The sequence below is a fragment of the Nicotiana tabacum genome, chromosome 12, assembly GCF_000715075.1.
Source record: "Nicotiana tabacum cultivar K326 chromosome 12, ASM71507v2, whole genome shotgun sequence".
Taxonomy (NCBI): domain Eukaryota; kingdom Viridiplantae; phylum Streptophyta; class Magnoliopsida; order Solanales; family Solanaceae; genus Nicotiana; species Nicotiana tabacum.
The window spans coordinates 95,977,106-95,994,803 of NC_134091.1; the positions used below are offsets into that span (position 1 = coordinate 95,977,106).

Here is a 17,698-nt window from a genome sequence, read left to right on the forward strand (position 1 = left end):
ATGATATTTATTTGCCCCAGCCTTTGACATGATTGCGCCAAGAAGTTCGCTAGATGGAAAATATTACTTTATATATAATTTTAGAAAATATTTTGAAAATACTTGTTTCTTTTAAGGAAAACGGCGTTGTCCCGGATTATGACATGTTACAAAAGTTTCTCCACATGTGAACGTATCACTTCAAGAACTTCATCCCGTTGATGTCGATCTTCCATGGTGTGTCTGACAATGCGGCTACTTGTTGTTGCGACTGTGTCCTAATTAACGCTAATGCATTACAGAGGTTTCCTAAGGTTATGACCGAACCCTTTCAGGTTTCCTACGTATCCAAAATGGAATCAGGTCTGAACGTAGTTCGTGGGATAATGATGAAATGTGATGAAACGACCAAGCCTGACTCAGGCAGCTTAAGTATCCAAAACGGAATCAGGTTGGAACATAGTTCAATTATAACAGATGTAAAATGATGAGATTAAGAAAAGCAAATAGCTGAGTCTAACTCAGACAGCCTACATATCCAAGTGGAATCAAGCTAGAACGTAGTTCAATTACAAAAGACGACTGAATCCGATGAGGATTACCTACGTATTCCTTTCTGAGGAAATCAAGTCGGCGTAGTTCCTGAACAACATACAAAAATGACATTTGGTTTTTCTACTATAAGAGAAAGAGGGAGAGAAACCGAACCCTACGTAGGTTGCCTAAGGATCCCTATGTGGGAAGTCAGGTTTAACGTAGTTCTGTTACATCAAAATCCTAACTCTATCTGTCTTTAGGGGTAATATCTTTTGATTGCGTCCAAGTTGATCGGCTTCGTGCTGACTCTTCCATCCATTTCTTCTGAGATTAGAGCTCTACCAGAGAGTACTTTGTGGACCACGTATGGACTTTGCCAATCGATGCAAACTTCCCTTTAGCTTCTTCTTGATAGGGAAAGATTTTCTTCAAAACCAACTGCCCCGGTTTGAATTGGTGAGGCTTCACTCATTTATTAAATGCACTAGCCATCCTGTTTGGGTATAGCTGGCCATGACATATTGCATCCATTCTTTTCTCCATCAATGAGCATGAGTTGTTCTTGCCTGACGCGTATCCACTTTGCGTAGTCCAATTTTGCTTCTTGAATGACTCTTAAGGACGGTATTTCGACTTCTACGGGTATCACTGCTTCGGTATCGTAAACCAATATGTATGGCATTGCTACAGGAGATGTTCTCATGGTAGTCTGATAACTTAATAAAGTGAAAGTTATCTTCTCATGCCATTGCCTATGATTGTCCACCATCTTTCATAGAATCCTCTTGATATTCTTGTTAGCTGCCTCGACTGCCCCATTCATTTGTGGTCTATAAGCTGTGGAATTATGGTGGATGATTCTGAACTTCTCACAGATTTCCCTCATGAGGTTGCTATTGAGGCTGGTGGCATTGAAGTTATAATAGACTCCGGTATCCCAAATCTACAAACGATGTTGTTCCGGACAAAATCTGTCACTACCTTTTTTTTGTGAAGGCCTTGTAAGTAGATGCCTCGACCCATTTGGTGAAATAGTCGATGGCTACCAAAATGAAATGATGTCTGTTTGACGTTGCAGGCTTTATGGGTCCTATCACGTCCATGCCCCAGGCGGCGAAAGGCCAGGGTAAACCCATTGCATTAAACTTATTTGGTGGAACCCGGATGAAATCTTCATAAATCTGGCACTGGTGACACTTCTGCACATAGCGGATGCTGTCTCTTTCCATATTCATCCAAAAGTATCCCGCTCTCAAAATCTTCTTGGCTAACCTGAACCCTTTCATGTGGCTTCCAACCTCCTGAGGGCTCGCTTTTGACCATTAGTAGCATTTTCTGGGTACTCCTGGGTCGCAAGGAACTTCTTTATGTCGTGATACCAAGGTTTACCATCTGGTTCTTCATTCACATGGAAGCAATAGGCATGTTGATCTTGATTTCTATCTCGATGGGGTCGATATAGTTCTTGTCCGGATGTTGAATCATGGATGATAATGTCGCAAGGGCGTCGGCAAACTCGTTCTAAATTCTAGAGGTGTGTTTGAACTTAATCTTTGTGAACTTCTTGCACAGCTCCTTCACACTGTGCAGGCACGACAGTATCTTGACATTCTTGGTTGACCATTCTCCTTGGACTTGGTGGATCTGCAAATCGGAATCTCCTATGGCCAAAAGTTCGTTGATGTTTATGTCGACTACGATTATGATTCCAAGGATGCATGCCTCGTATTCAGCCATATTATTGGTACAAAGGAATCTTATCTTTGCCGATGCTGGATAGTATTGTCCAAATTCTAAAATCAGGACTGCCCCAATCCCGACTCCTTTGAAGTTTGCTGCTCCATCGAAAAACATCCTCCACCTAGTGTATAATTCTGCAATATCTTCCCCGGCAAATAGTACTTCTTCATCGGGGAAATACATGATAAGTGGTTCATAATCCCCTTCCACTGGATTCTTGACGAGGTGGTCGGCTAAAGCTTGTCCTTTGATAGACATTTGAGTTATGTACATAATGTCAAATTTGCTGAGGAGAATTTGCCATTTAGCTAGCTTTATGGTAGGCATTGGCTTTTAAAATATGTACTTGAGCGGGTCAAGCCGAGATATCAGATATGTGGTGTATGCTGACATGTAATGCCTTAGCTTCTGAGCAATCCAAGTCAGAGCACAATAAGTGTGTTCTATCAAAGTGTACTTGGCCTCGCATGGTGTGAAATTCTTGCTTAGATAGTAGATTGACTTCTCCTTTCTCCCAGTTTCATCGTGTTTCCCCAACACACAGCCAAAGGCATTATCCAAGACTGACAAATAGAGCAACAATGGTTTCCCTGGTTTAGGGGGAACCAGCACTGGCGGGTTTGAAAGATACTCTTTGATTCTGTCGAAGGCTTTCTGGCACTCCTCCGTCCATTTCGTGGCAGCATCCTTCTTTAGTAGCTTACAAATGGGTTCACAGATTACCAGGGATGGGGCTGTGAAGCGAGTGATGTAATTTAATCTTCCCAAGTAACTTATGAAATCTTTCTTGCTCTTTGGTGGTGGTAATTCTTGGATGGCCTTGATTTTTGATGGGTCCAGTTTTATTGCTTTCCTGCTTAAAAAAAACCTAATAGTTTTCCAGCAATGACCCCGAACGCGCTCTTTGCTGGATCCAGCTTCAAATGTACCTTCACAGGCGTTCGAAAAATTTCCTCAAGTCGTCCAAGTACTTTAAACTCTTTCGAGTCTTTACGATGACATCATCCACACACACTTCAATTTCTTTATGAATCATGTAATGAAAGAGGGTTGTCATGGCTCTCATGTATGTGGCACCTGCATTCTTGAGACCGAATGGCATAACCTTGTAACAATAGACTCCCCCAAGGTATGGTGAAAGCAGTTTTCTCTGCATCTTCCTCGTGCATTAAGATTTGGTGGTATCCAGCGAAACAATCCACAAACGACTGCAGTTCATGCTTCGCACAGTTGTCGATGAGAATGTGGATATTTGGAAAGGGATAATCGTCCTTTGGACTGGCTTTGTTAAGATCTCGATAATCCACACATATTCTGACTTTCCGTCCTTTTTGGGCACTGGGACGATATTTTCCAACCAACTTGGATAATTGGTGACCCTTACTACATTTGCTTCTATTTTTTGGTCACCTCTTCCTTTATCCTTAGACCTAAATTAGGTTTGAACTTCCTGGGTTTCTGCTTTACCGGTTGTCTGGTAGGGTCAGTGGGTAGTCGATGCGAGACAATGCCGGTTCTTAATCCTGGCACGTCATCATAGGACCATGCGAACATGTCTACGTACTATCGGAGGAGCTCAATCATTGTTTTTTATGCTCGGATTCTAGGTGAATGTTGATTCTGGTTTCTTTCATGTCCTCTTTGCTTCCAAGATTGACTACTTTCGTTTATTCGAGGTTGGGCTTCTTCTGACTCTCCAGATGTTTGATCTCCTGTGGGAGATTGTCTGGCATCATACTATCATCATATTCCTTGTAATTTGGATCATTACGCTCAACGGTTTCATTACATGTCATAATCATGGAACGTGGTTTTTTATTGGTTTGATTACTGAAAAGAAAAGCTAGGTATAAATAAAATAGTAAAATAAATTGCGATATTTAGGAAAAAGATTCTTTTTTATTTCTTAAGCATTCACAGTAGGCAAATGACAAAAAGGTACAGACACTGCATAGGCCTCAATTGACTGTGCTCTTTCAAAAGAAAACTTATACAGTTCCATACTACCAAGACTACTGGCGAACTAAAGATCGACTGGCTATCCAATTCTGTAGCTCTTCCCCTGGTTCGGCATCCCTGATAGTCGGTGTCTTGATGTCAGTTCCTTCACAGCCTTCTTCAATCATGTTCACGAACAGATTTCCCATCCCGTCGATGATATCATCTTCGGGTGTTGAACCTTGTCCCGGACTTGCAACATGCTCTGGCACAAAAACCTTTTTTCCGGAGCTAACGGTGTGAGTTTTCCCTTCTGGAGGCTGATATCCTATGCCAGCTCTTCCTTTCTACCCATTGTGTTCAATTGGATTTATGATCCCATCTGACTTGGCTCCCAACCCTTTTCCTAACTTATATCCATATTTCATCATCTCCCTCATGGCTATCTTGGATCTGTACGGTGATTGCATTCCCGGATTCTGTTCAGTCTTCTCCTCCTCAGTAGTCTGCATGATTTCTATAACATGGAAGGTGACTCCGTCTAGTCCCTCAATGAATGGGACACCATACTCCAGATAGGCGGAATGACCCTACTTGTTGTGGACCATGATCTCCTGGCATCCCCTCTTGAATTTTATGCATTGGTGCAAGGTGGACGGCACGACCCCTGCCATATGTATCCAGGGCCTGCCTAGCAGCAAATTGTAAGAAGATGAGATGTCCATCAATTGGAATAACAATGGAAAGTCGACTGTCCCGATTTGCCAGGATAGATAAATTTCCCCAATAACATCCTTTTGTGAACCATCTAAGGCTCTTACCTTTATGTGGCTTTCCTTGACCTCTCTCAAATGAATTCCCAACTCCCGCAGGTGAAGAGTAGACAAATGTTGACTCCTGATCCTCCATCGACCAACATTCGGGATATCACTTTGTCCCCACATTTGACAGTGATGTAAAAAGCCTTGTTGTGACTTGTGCCTTCGACAGAAAGTTCGTCTCTTCTGAAAGTGATCATGTTTGCTTCTACAATTTTCCCAATTATCGTGCCCAACGCCTCGCTAGTGGTGTTACTTGGTACCCTTACCCCATTTAGTAATTTCATTTAAGTGTCCTTATGGTTGTCAGATCTCATCAGTAGATCCATGATGGATATCTACGCTGGAGTTTTCTTAACTGTTCTTTCATAGAATACTCTTTACTCGACATCCTTTTCCAAAACTCCGCGGCTTCTGGGTCTGTTATATTCCTCCTTGGAATTGGTTCTCTCCCCAGATTTTCTCAATTGACCTTTCCAGGGGTGTAGCATCTCCCAGTGCTAGTCATACCATGGGTTGCGGCAGAGTCTGTCATTTTAGATTTTCCCTTTTGCTGATAAGTCCATGGGACGATTTTGTATTCCTAATTTTCTTCACCCCGAGTAGCATATGCGGGTTGCTACGGATAAGTTTGAACGGTCACTAAACACTTTAGTTGTATTGTAATGATGGGAGCCTTTTGAGGAGGGACCCTTGCGGCTTTTGCATTCCCTATAGTGACAATAGTTCCCTTCAAATCATATTCTTCGTCTAATGTGATCATGTTGGCAATGGGTTGAGGTTCACATTAGGTGGTTCTAGAGTGCACTGGATGGCTACGCTCTTGATTAGGGTTTCAATTTTATTTTTCAACTTAAAACAGTCTTCAGTATCGTGTCCCGGTACATTGGAATGATACACGCATCTCTTAGTGGCATCAAAATATTTTGAGGGATGTTCAGGAACCCTTTCCTCGGTTGGGTGTATCAATCTTGCTCTTATCAGCCTTTCAAACAATTGGGTTAGAGGATCAGAAATCGGGGTATAGATCCTTGGATCTCTTTCTTCAAAGTTGGGACGAGGAGTGGTGCATACACTAGTCAAATTTATTGAGTAGTGGTTTGGTCAGGAGCATATGGTCGTTGTGGGTTTTGGTTGTTGTTGGCTCGAGGAGGGTTGTATTGTGGTTGAGGGTGGTAGTATGGTTGGGTATTATAGGATGGAGCATAAGTGGGTGGTGGTGAGTGGTTGTTTAGGGAGTACGAGGTGCTTCCATGAGAAGTCGGTGGTGGTGAGTGGTTATATTCCCCTGCTTCTTTACCTTAAGTTTGAACTTAAAATGTCTAAATACTTTCCTTTCTATCTGTGTTTGTTAAACTGTTTCTGAGTTACCACTATAGTCTTTAATCTGTTTGATTATTATCATTGTTAAACCAACCATGTTCATGTTTTCACTTCACTAACGCTACTGTTGTGATATTCACTTATGCATATCACTCCCTGCATCCTATTTGCTTTATGATCGAGTTCATTATTTGGTAATCTCAACTAGTATACATCTGAAAGTTAACGAGTCTATATCACTAAGCTAAGGTGAAAGAATTGAAATGATTAGATACTTTCCTTCTCTACATCTGTATCTACTAACACTGAGGGTGATATCTGGGCTATCATTATAACCTTCTCATGATCATACTCAACTATTGTATGCATTTATAGGAAGCTGTCTTATTTGCATGAAACTGTCTCCTTTCTCATGAATCTTTGTTATATATATATATATATATATATATATATATATATATATATATATATATTATGTTAAAGTTAAGCTGTCTTCCTCTTCACATGCAAGTCATGATCTTGTTTGGATAAAGTCAACTGGTAATTATTTCATAACTAAGTTTGTTTGCCACCATGATTTGTTGGGATCTTGACATACATACGTAATTCAAAACTCATGCAGTACATCCCTGTGATTAATCTTTTGAGCCCTTGTTGATTTTGTAAAGTTTGCATGCATCTATTATTAACTTATCTGCCATGAAGAAAGAACTTAGACACTATGTTATAATCAAGTGACCCTTGTTTTGATGCAATGTTTTCCATCTCCTTTCTTTACCAACATGTTGATTTGGTTCTGTAATTGGTTCTGTAATGTGCAAAGTTCCCCTGCTTATATGAGGTCACTGTCTCACTCACCCTACCTATGTGTAGTTGATTGAATGTTGTAAGCATCTTTGCTTAAGTCTGTAACACTATGTTCTATCTTGAGTTATACTCAGTCCTCCTCCTTATTATTAACCTGAAGTTGAACTTGACTCTCAAACCTTATGAAGTCCCTTTGTTTATATTATCTGAACACATTGACTTGCTAATACTGTTAGAAGCATGCCCCTACTGAGACCTTAGGGGTTCCTTGTTTGAACCTGTGAATTTGTAGTCATGATGAGAATTTAATCCCATTCCTGATGACCTTGATAATGTCTTTGTAACAATGGTTGACCATGACTGTTGGTTTGAATTTGCATTAATGATCTTTAAGGTGCCAAGTAATGCTATTAATACCTGTTTGAATATGTTGTGCCTTAATGATTCATTCCTGCAACAGTATTATTATGAAACTTCTTTTTTTATCTATATGTATTCCAAAGTCACCCCTTTAGGTTTACTTGATATGTGTTCCTTATTAAGTTTCAAAGTAATCTGTATTCCCTTGTATTATTTTCATTAAGAGGAAAGTATATATTTTGTGGTAAGTAATACTTTAGTATTTAGTTTGCATTGGAAGGGCCTCATTGGCACTTAAACCCGTAAGAAAAATATGTCGTCAGTGATTAAGGGTAATTGGGAGCGGAATTTGACTTTAGGTTGGGCTGCCCTCCCCGGCACAAGCATTGCCCTGGGCCTTAAGTCCCTTGGGAACTTTGAAGTGTCGGGGGATCTAAATGGAGTATCGACCTTAAGTGGGGCTCCCTCCTTAGCTCTTAATTCGTTGACGCATCCAGTTCTTTAAGGGTTTAGTGTTTAACGACAACGAAAGATTTCCAATGTGAATTATTTGCTAAGTATAGCCATTACATTAACATATAATTTCCTCTACCATATTAATCTTGTTCTTGCTTCAGTTATCTGTTTGTATATTTATCATGTACATCAATGTATGATGTATACTTAGAATATGCTAAATATATTGAATATGTGTCTAATAACTTTCTTATTCTTTTAACATGTACATTTGTTTGGGCCTCTGAGTTCCCAATGAACTCAGGCCCAGTTCCAGCCTTATTGCATTTCGTCGAGTTGCCCAAATTTAGCTGTATTCATGCTTCTTTACTGCTGGGCCTATCTTTTGAGACCCAATCACAGAGTTTGGTCCTCTTTCCCTCAACTCTTTATCGTTATTTACTATCTTGTTAGTGCAATTCACTGTTTCTGTCAGTTTAAAATTAATGTTAGTTGTATTTGTTATGTCTTTATTGTTGTTTTATTTCTCATGTATATAATACTCATATATTAGATCATATGCTTTTCTGCTTTAGTATCATATAAACTTAGGCTAGTCTTAAACAATATTGGATTTAAAAGGGAAATTAGTTAGAAGTAGATCCTTAACTCACTAATTATAATCTTCTCGCAAATTATTATGTTTTTCACTCACCTTCTCTCATTTAAAGATTTTTAAAATCCAAAACTTAACAAAACATCAACTCTATTTCAAAAGGGAAAATCAGATCTCAGCATCATTTTCAAAAGAAAAATCAGAACTTCAAGAACTGTCGCCCTTAAGGAATTTTCAGCAAAATAACCTTTTCTTTGAAAACCCTCCGAATCTGAGGTATTTTAGGCTCACTTTCTTGCAAAACATCCTTTTAGAGTTATGTAAATAACCATCCCCCAAATCAAAGTATTTTTATAAATCAATCTCTTTTATAAACTTATAAAATCTAGACCACTTATATACCGATTTCAAGACTCTTTCAATATATCTTATGAATTTCTTCATAAATTCGTATCCCTTTAGGGCCCCCACATTCCTTTTATCTATCCTTCTTAGGTATACAGTAAGCAGTACTCTTATTTACTAATCAAAGCATTTTATAAATAATGATCGCAAACTTAGTCTAAATCCTATGGAGCTACCTCAGATAGATTTTAAGGGGTGCCTAACACCTTCCCCTTAGAAGAACAAGAACCCTTACCCATAATATCACCGGTTAGGAGACCAATAAAGAACATGGATTAGTTATTAAATAAGTACCCTAGTATACCTTTAAATATTAGGTGGCGATTCTCTTTTATCAACAACAGAGGAACCACAAGTTGAATCCTGTCTTGACTAGCGCAAAATAGGGCGCAACAGTGTGGATTGGTTGTTGTTATGCAGAGTATAATGGTGGTATTTTACTGTTTTTGTTATGTGGGGCATAAGTGTGGCATCTCATTGTTTTTGATTGTGTGGAGCGATACAGGCGTCTATTGTGTTATCGTCTGGGCGGAGCGATAAGGGTGGCTATTATACGGAGTGATACAAGTGGCTATCAGAGTGATACGAGTGGTTAACGATATTGTCAGGGCAGAGTGATATGGGTGGCTATCGAAGAAATAAGGGTGGCAATGTTAGGGATGATGTGTGATGGCTTGGGGACATTTTTTTGGTCACACGAGTAGTGAAAGACTAAGCTTGCTCATGCTCTTATGTTTCATGGTGTGTTTTTCCTTGTGTATGTCATTTACCGTACGTGACTTGTTTTGTTGCTTCGACGAGCTACTCGATGTCTTTGATATTACATGTTGACTTGGGCTGTAATAGTACACTCGCACAAGCATACACCGTAGTATGCCACTTATACTAGTTCGGGAGTATGAAACTTGACATATATTGACCATGCCCATGTATTCTTGTACTATCTGCTTCATGTTGATATTGAGCATGTGATCATGCCTAGCGGATTGAGATATTGGCATGTGAGTCATCCATGCGGCCGTGATTAAAAATGTGGGCACAAAGTTCCATGAGTATATGAATTGTGGGTTTAGACCCGTGACTTGTGATTTTGAGATGAGGTATCTCGGAGTAATTTCGTTGCGAAACCTGTGTCAGAATGACTTGATTAATTGGTTGTTATTGTCTTCCTTATTGGTCCTAGTGGTACTTTCGCAGTGTTCTTTTTACTTTATTGTTTATATCACATGTTGATTCTTGTTGCCATTTACCGATTCCTGCTTTCATTATTAGCTTTATACTTATATACTACACATGTTATTTTGACTAGTAGGTGTCTTGGCTTGTACCTCGTCACTACTCCACCGAGGTTAGTCTTGATACTTACTGGGTACCGACTGTGGTGTACTCATACTACACTCTTGCACATTTTTGTGCAGAGCCAGGTATTGGAGATATCGGACTCGGACGGAGTTAGCTTATTGATCGCGAGGATTCAAGGTAAAGCTGCTTGGTCATCGCAGTCCCTTGGAGTCATCTCCTTTCATTGTACTTTCAGCTCTTTATTTGAACAGTATTGTATTTCGATCTTTGAGATCTTTCCATGTATTCAATTAGAGTTCGTGACTCTGTATTACCTAGTCTTGAGAGGTTGTAGTGATTATTCCCGCGTAGGATTATTTTACATTTATTTCGATATTTATATAAATCTCTGATTTAAATATCATTGTTAAATTGGCTTAATTGTTGTAAGTAATCGGCTTAGCTAGTCTTAGAGACTAGGTGCCATCACGATGCCTAAGGCTGGATTTTTGGTCGTGACACTCTTGCATTCAAAGACTTGACTAACATGTCATCAATGTATACCTCCATTGTTTTTCCTATCTGATTTTAAAACCTTTGTTAATGAGTCTCTGGTAAGTGGCTCCTACGTTCTTAAGCCCAAATGGAATCACATTGTAGCAATATATACCAAAGTTCATTATGAAAGAAGTTTTTTCCTAATCCTCCGAGTTCATCTTGATTTGATTGTACCCGGAGTAAGCATCAAGGAAATTCATTAATTACTCGTGTCCGGCCATAGAATCAATGTTTGGCAATAGAAACGAGTCTTTAGGGCTCACCTTATTTAAATCGTTATAGTCTACACACATTCTAAACATGTTATTATTTGTAGGAACTACAACTACATTGGCTAACTATTCTGGATATTTTACCTCCCGGATAGAACCAATATTGAGTAATCGGGTTACCTCCTTTTTAACAAACATGTTCATAACCTCGGCTATCAGACGTTTCTTATACCTTATCGGAGGGATACCTCTAATGAGATACCTGTCATATCCGAGTGCGACCATGCAAAGCAATATGCGCTAGCTTTAAGAAAATTTATAAATTTTAAGCTGAGTTCGGGATTTAGTTATGTTCCCAAGTGAAACTTTCTTTCTAAAAATTCATTGAACATAACCAATGGCTCGAGTTTTTCCACGGTTGACTTGGCCACATCCGTCTCCTCCAGCACCTAAAAATATCTCGGCACCTGGTGGTATTCCGATGACTCTTCTCCTTTATCGTCTTCATTCGAGAAGGGAGAAGGCACCGTCTCCTGTAATTTCTAGTTGTTGGATTCTTTTTCTTTGCTACTGAAAATAGTTACCACATTCATCTTCCTTGCCACCAGTTGGTCTCCCCTTACTTGCTTAATTCCTTCTGGCGTTGGGAATTTTAACAATTAGTGATATGTCGAGGGTACAACCTTCATCTTGTGCATCCATGGCTTTCTGAGGTTTACATTGTAGCCTGTATCGCCATCTACCACTTCGAATATAGTGGTCCTCCTTACTCCTTCAACATGTGCGGGGAACAAAATCTCTCCTCGGGTTGTCAAGTTGAAGCCAGCTAAGAGTTTCGTCTCCGAAATTATGTTCCCGGTCCGCTTCGCTTTCTCACGAACTCTCCATTGAATGATGTTGGCTGAATTTCCCGGATCGACCAAAACATACTCTCTTTTAATATCTAAAACATTGAGAGAGATTACCAAAGCGTCATTGTGTGGCAAAATGAGTCCATAAGGCCCACCAAACGGATCAAAGCATCCTGAAGTACTGGGGTAGCAATGAACCCTTCCAAAACCTGAGCTGGTCCGGCAGGAACAAACTAGGCTGGAACCTTCTCGTCAAGCTCTATCTGAGGCTCCACTGCTGGGGCTACTGCTCGGGCCCTAGGCTGAGCCCTACCCCTGCCTCGACCTCTGGCACGGCCTCGGCCTCGACCTCTGCCCCACGTAGAAGTTGCCACTGGAGGCTCTGGCTGCTGCTCAGCTGAGGAAGCGGTATGTGTTCTCGCCATCTGCGAAAGAATAAGAGTAGAAGAGTTCAATCAGTATTAAGAAAGCAAAATCACATGACAGAGAAGAATAAAAGTGAAACTTGTTCCTAAACGTCATAGCCTCTGGAAGATAAGCACAGGCGTCTCCGTGCCGATCCTCCAGAATATACTAAGCTTGCTCGTGAATCGTGAGACCTAAGCAACCTAGTGCTCTGATACCAACTATCACAACCCAAAATTTCCCACCTACGGGACCATGATGGCGCCTAACATTTCACTTGCTAGGCAAGCCAACGTTAGAAAAATCGTTAAACCAGTTCCTTATTTCCATTCAGTAAATAACAATAATTAACTAAGATGAAATATAATAAGTACGAAATATCATAAAACTGTATTAATTACTTCCACCTGGATCTGGAGTCACAATTCACGAGCATTCTAGAATTTACTATAAGTAATAGTCTGAAAGAAATACAACTGTCTGAATGAAAGAAAACAGTAGGACATAAAAGATAGATGGGGACTTCAAGGTCTGTGAACGCCGACATATCTACCTTGAGTCTCCGGACAGCGGACCAGTAGCAAATCTCGATCAACCTGAGCCGGTATCAAAATCTGCACAGAAAGTGCATAGTGCAATATCAGTACAACCGACCTCATGTACTGGTAAGTGTCGAGCCTAACCTCGGCGAAGTAGTGAAGAGGCTAGGACAAGACACCCACATATAACCTGAACAGTATAATCATGCTAGTGGCAACAACAGTAAATAAGGAAATAACGCATAAATAATGGGAAGGGGACATACAGTGGGGGAATACAACATAAAGAGTGAGAATAATGAAAAGACATAATTAAACAGAAAATCCTTAAACGAATTGAGCAATTAAAACAGCAAAGGAAAACTGCACGGCATCACCCTATGTGCTTTTACTCTGAACCTCACCAAATAAATAAATAGAACGGCACGGAATCACCCTTCGTGCTTTTACTCTCAACCTCACCAATATAAATAATGCATGCATGTCATCACCCTTCGTGCTTTATACTCTTCCTCACAATATAAATAATGCATGCACGACATCACCCTTCGTGCTTTACACTATTCCTCATAATATAAATAATGCATGCACGACATCACCCTTCGTGCTTTACACTCCTCCTCACCAATCACAAAATCAATAACAATGGATAGATAAGAGTATCATAAAGAAACCAGTATTTTACCCATAATCAATAGCACAATGTAATCTCAACCTTGAATCAATATTCGAAAGTTACCAAATCTCAGTGAAAGCAGATATGAGTCACCCATCATTTCAAATAACCCGATGGATAGTAGAATTTAAGGCTACAAAATAGACAAGAATAGAATTTCACTCGCATTCTATGACTCGACAACGACGCATAGATGCTCGTCACCTCACCTATACATCGTATTTAACAACCAAACATGTAGCAAACGAACACATAATACCTATTCCCTCAAGCCAAAGTTAGACATGACACTTACCTCGCTCCGAAGGCCACTAAATTCTCAATCACATCTTTTTCTTTAGGATTCACCTCCAAACCACTCGTATCTATTCAAAAATAACTCAATAATATCAAACATTGCTAAAGGAATCAACTTTAATGAATAATTACAGATTTCCCAAATTTTCCTCTAAAAAGTCAAAAATCGACCCTGGGCCCGCTTGGTCAAAACCCGAGGTTCGGACCAAAATTCATTTACCCATTCACCCCCGAGCCCGAATATGTAATTGGTTTTGGAATCCGACCTGAAATCGAGGTCTAAATTCCTAAATTCCCAAAATCCCTAGTTTGTACCCTAACCCCTAATTCTGTCATGAACACTCTAGAGTTTAGGTTGAATTCTTGTAAAATGAAGTAAAAGATTGAAATAAACAAGTTAAGGAACACTTACCTATGATTTGGGGAAGAAAATGTCCTTGAAAAATCGCCCTAGGCCTCCTATCCTTTTGAAACTAGAAGAAAAATGACTGGAGTCCGAATTAAATGAACTCACTGCCCAGCGACCTTCGCACCTGTGCGTCCGCACGTGTGGACAGGACGTGCGCTTCTGCGAAAAAGGACTGGGCCAACTGGGGCCGCACCTGTGGACAGGGTTCCGCTTCTGCGATCCCGCTCCTGCAGAGAGAAGTCTGCATCTGGGGGAAAATGAAGTCCAGGCCTGGGTCGCACCTGCGGGGCTACCGCTCGTACCTACGACCAAAGGCTCACAGGTGGGGGCACACCAGATTTGGTGTACCAACAGCCTTGTTGAGGTTTGAACTCAACTCGTGCATCACCCGAATGGCACCTGAGCCCTCGGGGCTCCAGACCAAGTATGCACACAAGTTTAAAAATATCATACGGACTTGCTCACGCAATCAAATCGCCAAAACAACACCTAGAACTACGAATTTAGCACCAAATCAAATGAAATTCTCAAGAACACTTTAAAATTTCTATTTTCTCAACTGGACGTCTGAATCACGTCAAATCAACTCCGTTTCTCACCAAATTTCACAGATAAGTCTTAAATATCATAATGAACCTGTCTGGGCTTCGAAACCAAAATACAGACCCGATACTAACAATGCCAAATATCAATCAATTCTTAAAAACAAATAATTCCCAAACTTTTAATTTTCATCAAAACTTTATAACTCAAGCTAGGGACCTCCGAATTCGATTTCGGGCATACGCCCAGGTCCCATAATTCGATATGGACCTACTAGGACCGTCAAAGCACGGATCCGGACCCGTTTACCAAAAATATTGATCGAAGTAAACTAAAATCAACTTTTAAGGCAAAAATTCTTATTTTCATTAGTCTTCAACATAAAAGCTTTACGGAAACCTGCCTGAACTGTGCACGCAAATCGAGGAGGGTAAAAATGAGATTTTTAAAGCTTAAGAGCGCAGATTCGAGTTCTAAAACATAAGATGACATTTTGGGTCATCACACTATATATAGACGGGGATTTCACTGATCATATTGGGTCGACCGCAGGCGGCTATGGCGAGGTGCATGGAGGCTTCGGTTTTGGGGAGAGGAACGGAGGAGGTACTTCACTGTTGGACTTCGCTAAGGCTTTTGGGTTGGTGATTGCAAACTCTAGCTTTCCAAAGAGGGAGGAACATTTGGTAACTTTTCAAAACGCTGTGGCGACGACTCAGATTGACTATCTCCTCCTCAGGAGGTGTGACAGAGGATTGTGTAAGGATTGTAAGGTTATTCCGGGTGAGATACTCATGATGCAACATAGGCTCTTGGTGATGGATGTTGGTATTATGTTAAATAGAAGGAAAGGATCTGACCGAGGATGACCGAGAATCAGGTAGGGTGACTTGACTAAGGATAAAGCCCAAGAGTTGGATGGGAGGTTATCGGCTATGGGAGCCCGGAGGAACAGTGGTGACTCAAGCATTATGTGGTCGACGATAGCAGACTATATAAAAGAGGCTATGAGAGATGTGTTAGAGATCTCGACGGGCATCTCTGGCAGGCACAAAGGATACTGGTGGTGGAATGAAGTGGTCCAAGATAAAGTGGAAGCGAAGAAGGCAGAATACCTAAAATTAGTTGGAAGAACAAGCGAGGAGGAGAGGAGAGCATGCATGAAGGGGTATAAGGTAGCTAGTAAGGAAGCTAAGCTGGTGGTCACAGAGGCTAAAGCTACAGCCTATGGCCGTATGTATGAGGAACTGGGGTAAAAACGCGGAGATAAGAAGTTATTCTGGCTGGTGAAGATGAGAGAGAGAGAAAGGCCCGGGATTTGGATCAAGTGAGATACATCAAGGACGACGATGGTAGAGTATTGATGGAAGATGCTCAGATTAAGAGGAGATGGCAAACTTACTTTTATGAACTTCTGAATGAAAAAGGGGATCGAGATATTGTGCTAGGTGAACTGGAGCATTGCGAGAGTCACCGTGACTTTGGGGACTGCAGGCGCATCGAGGTTGAGGAGGTCGTTAGAGTTATGCGTAAGATGAGTAGGGGCAGAGCGACCGGGCCAGACAAAATTCCGATTGAATTTTGAAAGTGTGTGGGCAGAGCAGGCTTGGAGTGGCTGACTGGGCTGTTTAATGTTATTTTCAGGATAAAGAGGATGCCGAAAGAATGGAGGTGGAGTACGATGGTTCCGTTGTATAATAACAAAGGTGATATCTAGAGTTGTAACAATTATAGGGGTATCAAATTACTGAGTCATACCATGAAAGTTTGGGAGAGGGTGGTTGAAGCGAGGGTGATGAGGACAATGTCTATATCTAACAACCAGTTCAGGTTCATGCCGGGTCGTTCTACTACGGAAGTTATACACCTTATTAGGAGGTTGGCGGAACGGTACATGAAGAGGAAGAAGGATCTGCACATGGTATTTATTGATTTAGAGAAAGCGTACAACAAGGTTCCTAGAGAAGTTCTCTGGAGATGCTTAGAGGCAAAAGGCGTGCCGGCTACCTATATTTGGGCAATTAAGGACATGTATGATGGGGCTAAGACTCGGGTTAGGACAGTTGGAGGTGACTCTGAGCAGTTTCCAGTTGTTATGGGGTTACACCAAGGTTCTGCGCTCAGCACGTTCTTATTTTCCTTGGTGATGGATGCGTTAACACACCATATTCAACAAGAGGTGCCATGGTGTATGTTATTCGACGATGACATAGTTCTGATTGATGAGTCGCGAACCAGTGTTAACAAGAGTTTGGAGGTCTGGAGACAGCCCTTGAGTCTAAGGGTTTCAAGTTGATCAGGACGAAGAAAGAATACCTGCAGTGTAAGTTCAACACTAAACCGAGGGAAATGGGCGTGAAAGTGAGGCTTGAATCACAGGTCATATCAAGTAGTGGTAATTTCAAGTACCTTGGGTTGGTTTTCCAGAGGGGAGGGGAGATTGACGAGGATGTCACACACCATATTAGGGTGGGGTGGAAGAAGTGGAGGTTAGCATCTGGAATATTGTGTGATAAGAGAGTGTAACCGATACTCAAAGGTAAGTTTTACAAAGCAGTAGTTAGACCGGCCATAATGTATGGGGTTGAGTGTTGGCCTGTAAAGAACTCACATATTCAGAAGATAAAAGTAGTAGAAATAAGGATGTTGAGGTGGTTGTGTGGTTACAATACGATGGATAAGACTAGAAATGAAGATATTCGGGAGAAGGTGGGCATGGCACCCATTGATAACAAGATGCGGGAAGCGATGCTCAGATGGTTTGGAATAGTATAAAAGAGAAGCCCAGATGCTTCGGTAAGGAGGTGTGAACGGCTGGCTTTGGAGGGAACGATAAGAGGTAGAGGATGCCTAAGAAGTAGTGGGGAGAGGTGATCAGGCAGGACATGGCGAGGCTTCAGATTTTCGAGGACATGGCTCTTGATAGGAAGTTGTAGAGGTCGAGTATTAGGGTTGTAGGTTAGGAGGTA

At 41.0% G+C, this 17,698-nt stretch overlaps 1 protein-coding gene across 1 annotated transcript; it reads right to left on the reverse strand.

Moving 5' to 3' along the window:
- Positions 1–2,037: 2,037 nt before the first annotated feature.
- Positions 2,038–2,583, reverse strand: LOC142167282 (uncharacterized). The gene has a single exon (XM_075227445.1). The coding sequence runs from the start codon at positions 2,581–2,583 to the stop codon at positions 2,038–2,040; it is 546 nt and encodes a 181-aa protein (XP_075083546.1).
- Between the last annotated feature and the right edge of the window lie 15,115 nt (positions 2,584–17,698).

Excerpts from the sequence above, each read along its gene's own strand:
- LOC142167282 (XM_075227445.1), bottom strand. The coding sequence starts at position 2,583 with ATGCCTACCATAAAGCTAGCTAAATGGCAAATTCTCCTCAGCAAATTT.